The following is a 13016-nucleotide window of genomic DNA, read 5'->3' on the forward strand; positions in this document are numbered from 1 at the left end:
TAAAAAGGTTGGAAGGAATGAATTAAGTCAAAGTGCACGCTTGATATAGACGCCTACCCGACCATCATAATCTCAGGCTTACCACGTGTTAAAGAATGTGAGGGTTTGAGTCCTCCTCGAGCGTCGTCCTCTCGATCCAAACAACCTTAATGGTAAAGGTGCTTGTTAAAGAAAGGTTCTTAATCTCATTTGTATATTCTCGAGATTCATCTCATTCAAATACAATTGCAATTAATTTATGTACTCGTAACATTCACAAGTACAAAATGTATAGAAAATAAATAATTATAATAGTAACGACATATTTGTCAACAAAATTACCACAAAATTGAAGTATATATGAAAAAAAAGATGGACAAAACTACTATAGAAATGAGTATGAACGCTCAAAATATTAAAAAAATCCTACTACTACTACGCATGGAAGAAAATTAAATATACTAAAAAAATAAATAAATGGGAGAGAATAATACAACCATTGGTAAACTGGGCAAAGGATTGTATAATGAGAAAATCAAAACAAATTTGGAAAAAACTGAAAAATAAAAATACTAATTTTAATTGAAAATATTATGGCCGAAATTCACCCAAGTGAGAAGCCCAAATGTGAATTATTTTGGGCCGTCTGGAAATCCATAAAGCCGCTGCCTCGGTCTGAAATTTGAACGTCGAGTCTTCTTTCCATCCACGCTGCGCTGCCTTTGATGTCGCTTGTCGCCGACGCGTTCCCTCCACTTGCATTCGCCCTAAAGCCCTAAACCCCCGTCGTCATCGTCGTCGTCCAGTGAACTAATCAGAAGAACATGGTGAGACTCACAGTCGATTTAATCTGGAAAAGCCCTCATTTCTTCAATGCCATTAAGGAGCGAGAACTGGACCTTCGAGGTTGTCTGTCTTTTCTCAACTCTTACTTCTTTCCCTATCTCGCCCACGCATTTCTCAACTCCTTTCTTCTCGTCTCCAGGAAACAAGATAGCAGTTATAGAAAACCTAGGTGCCACCGAGGTGAGTGATTTCTACCGCTTTATTTCTCTTGTTTTAAATCTGTGCAACACCAAGATCTGCCAAGTTCGATTCCGGAGTGTTTTTACCCTGCTATGATCGTACCTAACTTCATCATACTATCTCTCCTCTCGGGTTAGTTTTGTTGTAGTCTAAACTTTAAATTAAATTCCTACCCGCTATTTTATGGAGTTAATTGTTTTTCTGGTAAGTCGCCTTCCTTACATGCTGGTGAAAATCCTTCGGTGTGAGTTTTCATTTTCTTGTTTTGCTACGATCACTTGTACTATTTTGAAGGTTCAATGCAGTTTCATTTTACAAAAGACTCCATTTTTCAGCCATATGATGCCAAAATTCATTAACTAATTTAAATTTATCTTACCGAGTGTCCTATTGTTCTTTTTAACCACAACTATCAGAATCTGAGCCCAATATCATTTTTCTATGGAGTTATGGCCTTGTCATAGAACCGCTGACCTGGAAGTACTTCTGAAAACTCGTCTTCGGTTTCCTTTTTAAGCAAAGGTTGGGATCAAGGTTTCTTTAGAGAGAACCAAGCTTAAATGAAGAGGTGGTTCATAGATTTGAGACTTGATGCGATATAGAAAGCACTGGACTCCTTTGCATTCTATCTTGAGTACAAGACCTTAACCATATTTTTTTAAAGTTGCAACTTCGCTCAGGTTGTTTGGAACCTCTATTTTGAAGTGTTTGGCTTTCAGTCTGGTAAAAACAAATGTTTTAGGGAGATGATTGAACAGTTCCTTTCCCATCTGTTGTCTTGGGAGAAGGAGATGCTCTGTTGTAGGCAAGGATCTGTGCTATGTTGCGAGACTTGTTGATATTGTAACTCTAGCTAGTTGAATCTAAGAACTCTCATAAATGCTTTGGATATGCAAACTGCTAGTTCACAAATGCTAAAACCCTCAAATCAATTTGTTTTCATTCCAAATGATTGCAACTCTTCGAAATTTGATCTAACAACCTTTTTAAGAATAAGACCTTTAGATCTAAATATATCTAAGAGTCTCGAAGCAATAGAGAATCATCCCAAGGGAAAGTAAGATTCAGATTGCCTTGTTGATCGAATGTCTAAAGGATAGAATACTTGTTTGAGATTCGATCACTCCACAAGTAAGATTGATCAAGTCGAGCTTGAATGATTCTAAGCATGCAACCTACCTTACATAGAATTGCACACACACACACAAAAAAAAAACTCTTGACTAAAAGAAAGCATAAATGCAATTTTTACTAAATTTTTTAGTCTACTTTACGTAGACAATACATGGCTTTATATAGTATTAAAAAAAAACCCTTGACCTCTCAAGGGTTGTAATTTTCATACTTTATGATCATAATTAGCCACCATGTAAATGTAACCTTAAAGTAAATAAAAAGCCTTAAAATATATTAATGAAATACCACAACTCTAAATTATCATCCACTCAAATTTTGCAACCATCCGAGAATAAATGAAGCTTGGTTCTTCTCTAATGTTGCATTAATTGCAACTTGAATTTATCTTATGGTAATTTGAACAAACATTTTTGTTACATCTTCCTTGAAGTCATACTTCAGAATGGTTGAGAGAGATTCTAGTGAAGTGTGGCCCCTTGTTAGGTTCTATGTTTCTCTTTGAACTTCGGTGATGAGATTGTTTTATGATTATTCTTTATGTCTTGTTTAACTTGATTGAAGCCTATTTCCTTAGTGCGGTTTCCTTTTGTAAGTTTGGTTTTTGAATGCTTGTATATTACTTCAATTTTTTCTCTTAATGAATGTTCAATTCTTTATAGAGTATATATATACATGTATAAAATAAACTCGGACCTGTTTAGGGAACTTACGGGTGTAAACTAAATAGGAGTAACTCTTATTGAATTTTCCCATTATATGCAAGAGTAGTATTTATACTAGCATAACTCTTAACCGAAACTAACAAACTAACAAACCACTCCAACGGCTAACTACAGATTTATCATAGGATTATCTACATCACTTACCTTCCCAAATGAGTTCCACGAAAGTAGAACACAACTTGGACTAATTAGAGTTTAGTTCGAGGTTAACCAACATATGAGGAGAAAGGCCATTTGAATCGAGTTTCCAAACCAATCTACCTTATCAATGCTTGGCTTTACTAGAGTGATCTTAAAAGAAAAAAAAATTCACTCTTTAATTTTCTAGCAAACAGTCTTCTCCTCAAGCTTACATCCCATTGACTCTCTCGGAAAGATTCTTGATGAGAGCTCCTTGGGTGTTTGGGACAGAATTATTTTGAAAAGAAACAGAAGTGGCCTCTTTTGATAACTAAAATTTAGAAAGAGTACCAGCATGGAAATTCTATCCACACAAGGCAGAAGTTTAGTAAACGAAGAATAAGTTGTCTAAGAATTTGTGTCCTTTTACACAGCCTTGTATACAAAAGACAATGCCCTCTGCAAATTTCCCCATGGTCTTGACTGGAGTCATATTGATCATCAGCAAGCTGCCTTCCCTCGAGGCTGTTTTCACCAAAGAAGAGGTGGGGAAGGCAATTCAGCATCTGGGCTCGAAAAAACTCCAGGACTCGATGCTTTTATCTCAGAATTTTTTCGCAAATGCTGGAATTTTATGAGAGCTGATATCTTGCGAGTATTCCAAGATTTTTTTTCCGAAATGGAGTTATCATTGGAAACCTAAACGAAACATACATATTTCTGATCTCAAAGAAACTGGATGCCCACACTCTTGCAAGACTTTCTGGTCTATATTAAATCATAGCAAGGATATTATCATAATGTCTTAAAAAGGTTCTCCCCTTCACAATAACTGAACAACAAACCAATTTTGTAGAGGGGCGACAAATTCTCGAAGCAGCCCTCATGGAAAACAAACTCATAGATGAATGGAAAAGAAAGAAACAAAAACGTGTAGCCATCAAACTTGACATGGAAAAGGCCTTCGACAAGGTTGATTGGACTTTCCTTGAAAACATTCTTGTGGCAAAAGGCTTTGGCTCAAAATGGCGATGGTGGATAATAGGATGCATCTCATCCACAAACTTCTCCATCATCATCAATGGAAGTTCGAGAGGGAAGATTTGTGCCACTTGGGGTCTCCGACAAGGAGATCCACTGTCCCCTCTTCTTTTCATCATGGTAATGGACTGCCGACTGACAAAAGCAGAATGCGAAGGGCAGATAAAAGGTTTTCAAATTGGTAATGAAGGCTTAAGCATCAACCTCCTTCAGTTCGCGGATGGCACAATCTTCTTTTCTGACTTGACAGATGCCTCTTCCGTAAAAAACATAATCGAGATGGTAAAAAACCTTTGAAAAATTCTCTGGACTATCAATCTTCGAAAAACAAAGATCTTAGACATCAATATTAGCACGAAGATTATTAAATAATTTACTAGCATATGTGGTTGTAAACTGGGAGAATGACCGAATATGCACCTAGGACTACCTCTAAAAGGAAACCACAGATCTTTTTCCTTTTGAAAGATTATTATTGAAAAAATAGAAAGAAAGTTGTCAACAAAAAGTGGCCGCGGATATAGAAAGATTATTCAGAAACTACTTGTAGAAAGATAACCCACACCTTGCCAAATGGATATGCAGATATCATCATGAAGAATAGGCCTTGTGGAGAAATCTTATAAAGGCCAAATATACTCCTACATCAAACAAAAATCAACCCCCCGTCTTCTACAAAAGGGCCTTGGAAGTACATAAAGAAACATCAAAACCTCATCACCAACCGAACTTGCCATAAAGTGGGTGATGGAGAAAACACATCATTTTGGACCGACCCATGGATTGAAAACACCACACTAGCCTTGAGATATCCACTTTTATATTGGCTCTCTCATAGCAAAAAAGCCACAATCAAAGAAACGTGGAGTATTGTCAACAAATTCTGGGACTTAAAGTTTGGTAGGAATTCTGACTTGGCTCCCCAACGCTGGCGGGGTCTTCTCTACAAAATCTTTGATGATGGACATGGGAAAAAAAGTAGAAGCAATAAATCTCACGCTCAAAGACAGTATAGAAAGGACATCATCCTAAAAAGGTGAAGTTCTTCCTTTCGGAAATAGCATATAAAGCCATTATCACAAGTGAAAATCTTCAAAAAAAGAATGTCTTACATCATTCTTTCTCCAAATTGGTGTCCATTATGCAAGAAAGAAAGTGAACCACTTATTTATGCAATGCACATATGCTTAGAATTTATGGACAACGATTCTCAATATATTTAGATGACATCTCACATTTCCTAGGGAGGTAAAAGATCTATTGGACATGACCTTAACGTACCACCCTTTCTAGAATGCAAAAGTCCTACTATGGAAAAACCTCATCCAGACTTTCTTTAGAATTCTGTGGAAAGAAAGAAACCAGAGAATATTCACAGAAAAGACATGGACTTATACAAAACTTTTCGACAATATTGTTTACCAAACTGTATCTTGGTGTTAACTGTCTAATATTTTTACTTCCTATAGTTATACCTCCCTCATTGTAAATTGAGAAGGTCTTTTATAAACACCATGGATATTACATCCCTTTTGTAAATTTCAATCATCAATAAAATGACCTCTTATATTTTTTTTTTTAGGCCTCTCATGTAAACTTCATTGAAAATACAAGTTTCCAACGAGCCGGTAGTTTCGGTAACTCCATGGCTAAAAGTCACCTCCATGATCACCTGATCGGATAAGAACCATATTTACTGTATAAAACTTTTCACCAAAAGCCTCCTCATGAAAGTATCTCCATAGCCACCTTATCAGTAAGGCTTCTTCATTGTGTCTCAGGTATCCCATGTTCAATCCACCTAAAGAAATAGGGACTCTGGAAGGGCAGCCCACTCCCGCTTGACTAAGTGACAACCTTAATTTAAGTTTTGTAAATAACATTCTCATTCTTATGTCTCAAGCTTCCAGGGTTGATTTCTCACTACCCTTGAGTACTTTGTTTTCAATTGAATAGAAATGATAATCCTTTATTTGAAGGATTTATTCCAAAGTCTCTTGCAATATTGAGTTGGACTTGTGTTTGTTCACCTTATTCTTCCTTTCCAAGAGCCCCCCCCCCCCCCCAAAAAAAAAAAAAAAAAAAAAAAAAAAAAAAGCAAAGAAAAGAAAGTGTTGCCACCAAAAGTCTCTAGAAGGGTTTCCTGTTAAAATAACTCATAAAATATATTTGCATCGAGGCCTCCAACCTTGTGGTGAGTGTATGTGTGTGTGTGTGCGCGTGGGTGGGGGAGGGGTGCACCAGCACACCACTAAGTTGCTTGAGAATTAGAGTGCCTTAAAGTAGAAGTAAAAGACCATAATATTAAAGGTGGACCGAAGTTTCATTTTCTTTTTGACAAAACAATGCCTCCATCTGTTAAATTGGACAGAATATATCAAGAAGGTGGCACCCCAACACAGTGGGCTAAATTTCATTAATATTCTTAACTTGAAAGTGCTTTCTCATCTAAACCCCAAGTTTCCCATTCCTTTTGCTGGTTGTACGAGGATAAAAAGTTTGTAAACTTATCTGGCTCTCCCAAAAGTGAAAGAAAGTGATGTCTACTCTTGGTTTTCTTTTATTTGTAACCATATAATGTTAGATTTCCTTGACCATAAATTTCAGGACCAATTTGATGCCATTGATTTGTCTGATAATGAGATTGTAAAGCTGGAAAATATGCCATATCTTAATCGATTGGGCACATTGCTGATCAATAATAATAGAATCACTCGTATTAATCCAAATATTGGAGGTGAGCTTTCCATTATGCTTTTATAGGATTATTTAGCAATCTTGTTTTTGGAAGTAAGTGTTTTAAAAAAGGTTATTTCTTCGTTCTTGTCAGAGTTCTTGCCAAAATTACACACGTTAGTTCTTACGAACAACAGACTTGTGAACTTGGTAGAGATTGACCCGTTGGCATCCCTTCCAAAACTTCAGTTTCTTAGTTTGTTAGACAACAATATTACGAAGAAGCCAAACTATAGATTGTATGTCATTCACAAGTTAAGGTCACTCCGGGTGCTTGATTTCAAGAAAGTCAGAAACAAGGTAACTTATTCCTGCATTCAAATCTTCTTATTGATAAAATGGCTGTATCTTAACATATGTTTGTAAATTCTTTAACTTCATTCGATAATAATTTTATTTTGGTTTAAGAAGTTATTTTTAAAATTTTAGCCAATGGTTCTCAATTATAAAATTCTTAACATATGTTTGTAAATTCTTAGACTTCGTCCGATATAAAAAATAAAGAAATAAAGAAACCGCCTACTTAAATGTACGATACATTAATAGATATCTCATGCCCCCTACATCTCTTCATTTCTTAACGGCAATGGCAGGAGAGATTGGAGGCTAGGAATTTATTTTCATCAAAAGAAGTTGAAGAAGAGGCAAAAAAGGAATCTGTGAAGACTTTTGTTCCAGGTGAGGTAGAGAATGCATCCAAACCTGTGGAGGAGAAACAAACTTCAACCATGTCTGCACCAACACCGGAGCAAATTATAGCTATTAAGGTGTGTACATTCTATACTATCTAAAGTTTAAGAATCTCTTTCACTGAAACATATGTTCGCAAGTTGTCAAGGTCATATGTTTTCTTATTGTTTAACTTTGTAGAGATTTGTAGGGCCTGCTACTTTTCTTGTCTTGGTAGGGGGCAAGTTCCAAAACATAGAGCTCTTTCTATTCTAGGTTGGAGAGTCTTGTGTTTTTGATCTTGAGTTTGTCTCTTTCTTGTGTAAATCATTTTCTCTCGATTCCTTCTCATCCTCGTTCTCACACCCTTTTGAAGCTAAACTTTATAACTTGGAGGTGGAAGGTGGTCAATTTTTCTTCAAGGCAGTCATAGATGGGAGGAATTATCCTTTAACTTTATCCAGAGATATCTTTTAGTATGTGATGCCTAGAAATAGGACAATTATGTTCCAAATGTAGAAATAAAATTTTTAGGATATAATTTAGAATTTTATTTATTTTCTAGAATCTAATTATTCTAATTATACATCAATTATTCTTGATTCTTATTTTTATTCAAAAGTGATCAGTTAAAATTAAAAAAATTAAATCGAATAATCAATTTTTAGGGGGTTTAAGATTTCAGTGCTCGATAGTAACATTCCTGATGTGGAATGGCTAATATCTTATTTTATTGTAAGGCTAAAAAGTTAGTCCTTGGTGGGTGAAATGACTTTTTGTAATTATCAGCTTGACATCATTCTTAGTTCTATTTTCTCGTAGCTCGCATTATTAATTGTGGGTATTTTTATTGGTGGGCTTGTTTTTTTTGCAAGCCCTTGTGTGGTTTCTAATTAAAAATGTTGTAGAAGAGTGTTTGACCACCTTATGTTTCCAATTATGTTGTGCGATCAATTAACTCTCTATGTTACAGGCGGCCATTGTTAATTCCCAAACTCTTGAAGAGGTTGCAAGATTGGAACAGGTGTGCTTGGTTTTCTGTTGTAAAAAAAAAAAGAAAAAAGAAAAAAAATAAAGATCTCTATTTAGATGTTAGTATGAGAATCATAACGTTCAAGAATTTTTCTTTGTTGCCAGGCACTAAAGTCAGGTCAGCTACCTGCAGATTTGAATCTTTTGGAAGATAATACTGTGACAAATACCACAAAAGATACAGACGATAAGACAGTGTCTGATGGTGGAGATGAAGAAAATGTATCCAAGGATGCAAAAGAACAATCGAATGATGAATCTACACCTATGGAGCAGGTACCACTACTTTTATGCTAAATGAGTGATGCCTTTGTGCTGTTTTATTTTTTTAATTTTTTTTCATTTTGTTAAAGCTCATGTAAACTCAATATACGCCCCTCGTGCTGTTGTTTTCTTGCATTCCTGGTAAAGCTTGTTATCGCAAGCAGATGTCTATTTATATAGCCAAGGTTTTCTAATATACAGTAAATTTTATGTAGGAATAGTAGATAATCGTTGCTCGTACGACTTGGTGGCTCATCTATTAGCTTTCATCGATTGGTGATCCTGTTGGGCTGATTTGTGGACATTTTAAAGAATTTTGAGAAGTCCAAGCACGGCGGGGACGTTAGACCTCTACTTCGCCTCTTTTTAGGAGTTGGTTTTTTTTTCTCTCTTCTAGTTTCTTTTCCTTGTTTGGGTAAAATTTTTTTTAAATATATGTATGGATAGATATCAGGACTTGAAAATGGTTTATGTTGTATCTTCGACGCTCGTAATTGCTTTGAATTTTTCTTCTTTAAAAAATGTACGGATATTTGGCTTGTAAAGACTTTTGTTTTCCTTTCAATTGATATGAGATCTCACAATCCACCCTCTTTCGAGAAGTGTGCTAGCAAGGATGTTGGGCACCACTGGGGTGGATTGTGAGATCCCACATCGACCGGAGAGGTGAACAAGTAACAACAGGGATCTTGAGCCTCGAAGAGGGTGGATTATGAGATTCCAAATCCATTAGAGAGGAGTGTCAAGGACGCTGGCCCCCAAATTGGGGGTGGATCAATTTGAGAGAAGAATGAGAGGATGCTAGGCCTCGAATGGAGGTAGGCCTTGAAGGGAGTAGATTATGAAATCTCAAATCATCTAGAGTAGGGAACAAGTGCACGTTGGGTCCCAAGGGAGTGAGGATTGTGAAATCTCACATTGACTAAAGGGAGATGAGTGTCATGGAGGACATTTGACCTCAAAGGGAGACTAAGATCCCACGTTGATTATTGAGGGAAGCAAATGCCAACAAAGACATTGGATCTCAATGGGGGTGATGATGCTAGGCCCCAAAGGGGGCAGATTGTGAGACACTAGAAGTCTACCGAAAAAGAAAAGCCGAAAGAAAATCTGTTGCAAAATTATTATAAATTTTTAAGTTCGAATTACATTCTATAGGAACTAGATAACCTTATTAAACTAATATGCCTATACATATAATCAATCAAATTCAATTCTAGCTGAACCAAACCAACACAGTGAACCAAACCGAACTTTTGTTTTTCAGAAACGAATCATACCAAGAAAATCTAAAAAATATAATAACCCAATTAAGCTCTTAAAAAGGCCACCACAATTATCTTATTACTTATGTGCCCCTAAAAGAACATTAGTTAAAAATAATTCACAGAAACACACCAGAACATATCGACTAAAAGAGTTCAGATCTCCACACAAAACACACCTAGAACAAGTATAGTAACGATTTAGATTTTGTTTTAGATGCATCTCCAAAAATGTTGTTTCAGAAACTATTTTGTAGCCTACTTCCTGCCGCTTCCAAAAATGTTGTTTTAGATGCATCACTGAGAAACAAAATCATACCGAACAAACAACCTTCAAATACAGTAACATACATATGCATTCAGATCCAACCGACATGGTTTATCAGCAAAGATAAGCAGTCAGACATGACACATTCAAAAAGTTAAGAACATACGGCATTGAATATTATTGCAGTACTTCAAATATTTTTGTAACCGAGTATCTGCTGTAGACAGCAACCATTCCACCAGAACAGAGGCAGCACTAGGGCTAAAAATTGGAGCACCCAGCCTTTACGATATATCAGATAATTGGCGCCAAATCCAGATCAAAAGGACAAAACCCCTACGAGTAGACAGGATTGATCAAAGCATGTGAGTCAATACATATGTATATTACAGTATTTGGTGTAAGCAAAAAAAGAATCAGCGTGGATAGAAAGGAACTAAAGAAACCTTAATGAAGCCTTCACAAATTTTCCTGTTCAAACCAAGACTAACCTCCGCGAACCCTGGGCGTTGGTGCAAGCTCTTCATTCCCCTTCTGCACCAGCAACGGGGAGTGATTGATTGATTGCTATTCAGAATCACCGTACTCTTCCCCATCAGATAGCTCATCAAACGATCTCATGTCAAGCTGGTAACGAAGAATTCCTCCAATACCACCAAACCCCCTGCAAAACTGTGATCCTTCCTGTGATTTGTTGGTGACGAACTCAAGTGTGCAACCAAACTGTTTGTACTCGTTTGCAAACCATTCCAGCAAGGCCACCTTTTCTTGAACCTCCAACTCAGCAGAGGTGACGGAGTCACGGAAGTTGCTCTGATTGGTCTCCTGTTCCTTATTCAAGTGCTTTATAACTATCTCACCAGTGGAAGCATTCTTTAAAACATACCTGTTGATATCCAAATTTTCCCAAACAATGAGTATCTCAACAGCGCCCATCTCCAGAGCTTTCAGTGTGTCATCAACACCAAAAACATATTTCCCCGTGTCCTGGCTAATCTCTTCAAAGTATTTTCCAATCAAGCGCTTCTCCTGTATAAATTTTACATTAGACAAGATCTCGGAGGACAGTTCAATGGCCTGATTAAATCCATTTTCTCCTCCATAAGACACATCAACTACATTAAGTATTTTTGTTTGAAGACGAGGATCAAACATGTCTGATTGACTGAGCTCTGTTTTGAAGTCGGCTGATCCAGCCAGTATCAATCCTGCAACATTAGGTTGACTAGTGGCAGGATTAATAAAGAACTGGGTTGCAAGCTCTGCTGTTTTCCTGACATAGTTGTGCCGCTTCTCCATCCGAAGACGGGCAAACCTAAGTGCTGATTGACCTCCTCTTCCATGTTTCTTAGGAAGGTCAACACTAAATTTGTGAAGAACCTCACGTGTGTTACCACTCAATGTACCAAAGAGTGTTCCATTACCATCCATGACAATGAAACCAAACTTGTCATCAGATTCTAAAAGTTCATTCAGGGCTTCCGTATGGAACTTATTGTCACAGAGATACAGAGATGCATTTATAGGTCTGAAAGGTTCAAAATCAATAGTGACTTTCTTTTCTTTTCCATCTTCAGTCACGATAGTTCCAGTGTAAAGCACAAGCCCATTCGGAGGAACTTTGCTATACAGCTTGAGTCTCTGCTGAGCAGATGTGATAGCACCCAAAACAGATTGGCGATTCACCCTGCTCTTAATGTTTGAAGCAGTTCCAAATTCATCACCAAGCATCTTAGTAACACGAGATATTTGATCACGCGGAGGCATGATGAGAGATATCATACTAGTCCCATTTCCTCTAGCAGCTTCAAGTGCTTTAATCAACTTCTTAATTTTCCATATTTCAATATTCTTATCAGTTTCATGACCGTCAGCCATTGCAATAAATGAGAATACTGCGGGGAAAAGAAAATGATCTGAAGGATGCCCTAGATAAAGAAACTTTAATCGTTTCCATAAGAGGTTTTGCAGGACAAGTTTATTAAATTAAATTCAAAGAAGGACAACAAAAGATTTTCCACCAGAAGGTCTAGTGGACGTTTTCATATAATTTCATTAACACAAATAAAGTGAGAGAAAGATACCGGCGGTATAGGTGTTCAAGAGAGAAATATGCCGCTGGCGATGGGTGTTCTCGAGAGAGCCGCTACCGGCCGCTAGGATCGGGGATGAAACTCGTGAGAGATGCCGCCGGAAGATGTCAGTGAGAGAGAAATCTCGAACCGCCGGGAGAGATCTGAGAAATTGAAGAAGGCAGTTGCGAACTTGGATAAGCAACCGGAGGAAGGGTGGGCCACAGACTCAGCTCTGAAGGGACGAGAGAGATCGAAGATTGAATTTGTGGGATTTAGGGTTTCTTCAAAAGTCAGAGGAAAAGATCTTGGGCTGGAAGAGTCGGGTTGGGCTGGCCGGCTAGGTTTTATATTTAATTACAAATGTATTTAAAACATAACCGCCCAGAGGGGTAAAAAAAAAAAAAAAAAGAGCAGTATTTATCCATGAATTTGTCAGTTCAGCTGGATCTTAGGCTTTGCTGGATTTCACCATTTTTACCCTAAATTTGATGTAATTTTTAACCTAAAAATGAACTTTAATTTGAAATTTTATTTAAAAAAAAATAAAATTAGAATTGTTTTTGTGTTGAAATCTTGATTTGATAACACACTTCGTAAGCTAATTTTACGGCCTATTTTTATTCACATTTTATTCCCTTGGTAGGAATTGTTAATCAAAGAAATGTATCCAAAATTGGGTGAA

The 13016-nt window shown here is 36.9% G+C and overlaps 2 protein-coding genes across 4 annotated transcripts; one reads left to right on the forward strand and one right to left on the reverse strand.

The window, feature by feature from the left end:
- Positions 1-644: 644 nt before the first annotated feature.
- On the forward strand, positions 645-9264 carry LOC111498166 (U2 small nuclear ribonucleoprotein A'). Its single transcript, XM_023149292.1, has 8 exons — positions 645-885; positions 965-1005; positions 6633-6762; positions 6856-7061; positions 7355-7528; positions 8404-8454; positions 8568-8738; positions 8942-9264. Exons 1-8 carry the CDS (start codon positions 804-806, stop codon positions 8945-8947), a joined length of 861 nt encoding a protein of 286 aa, XP_023005060.1. The 5' UTR covers positions 645-803; the 3' UTR covers positions 8948-9264.
- Positions 9265-10263: 999 nt separating this feature from the next.
- Positions 10264-12649, reverse strand: LOC111497662 (eukaryotic peptide chain release factor subunit 1-3-like). Of its 3 annotated transcripts, none has more exons than XM_023148524.1 (3): positions 12344-12649; positions 10706-12154; positions 10264-10595 (listed from the first exon to the last, which is right to left on the reverse strand). In XM_023148524.1, exon 2 carries the CDS (start codon positions 12135-12137, stop codon positions 10827-10829), a length of 1311 nt encoding a protein of 436 aa, XP_023004292.1. In that variant the 5' UTR covers positions 12138-12154; positions 12344-12649; the 3' UTR covers positions 10264-10595; positions 10706-10826. The 3 variants fall into 3 exon arrangements, with proteins under 3 accessions (XP_023004292.1, XP_023004294.1, XP_023004293.1); XM_023148526.1 differs by having other exon boundaries at positions 10706-12187; XM_023148525.1 differs by having other exon boundaries at positions 10751-12154; positions 12344-12648.
- Positions 12650-13016: the final 367 nt, after the last annotated feature.

The sequence above is a fragment of the Cucurbita maxima genome, unplaced genomic scaffold (genome assembly GCF_002738345.1).
Source record: "Cucurbita maxima cultivar Rimu unplaced genomic scaffold, Cmax_1.0 Cma_Scf00024, whole genome shotgun sequence".
NCBI classification, from domain to species: Eukaryota; Viridiplantae; Streptophyta; class Magnoliopsida; order Cucurbitales; family Cucurbitaceae; genus Cucurbita; species Cucurbita maxima.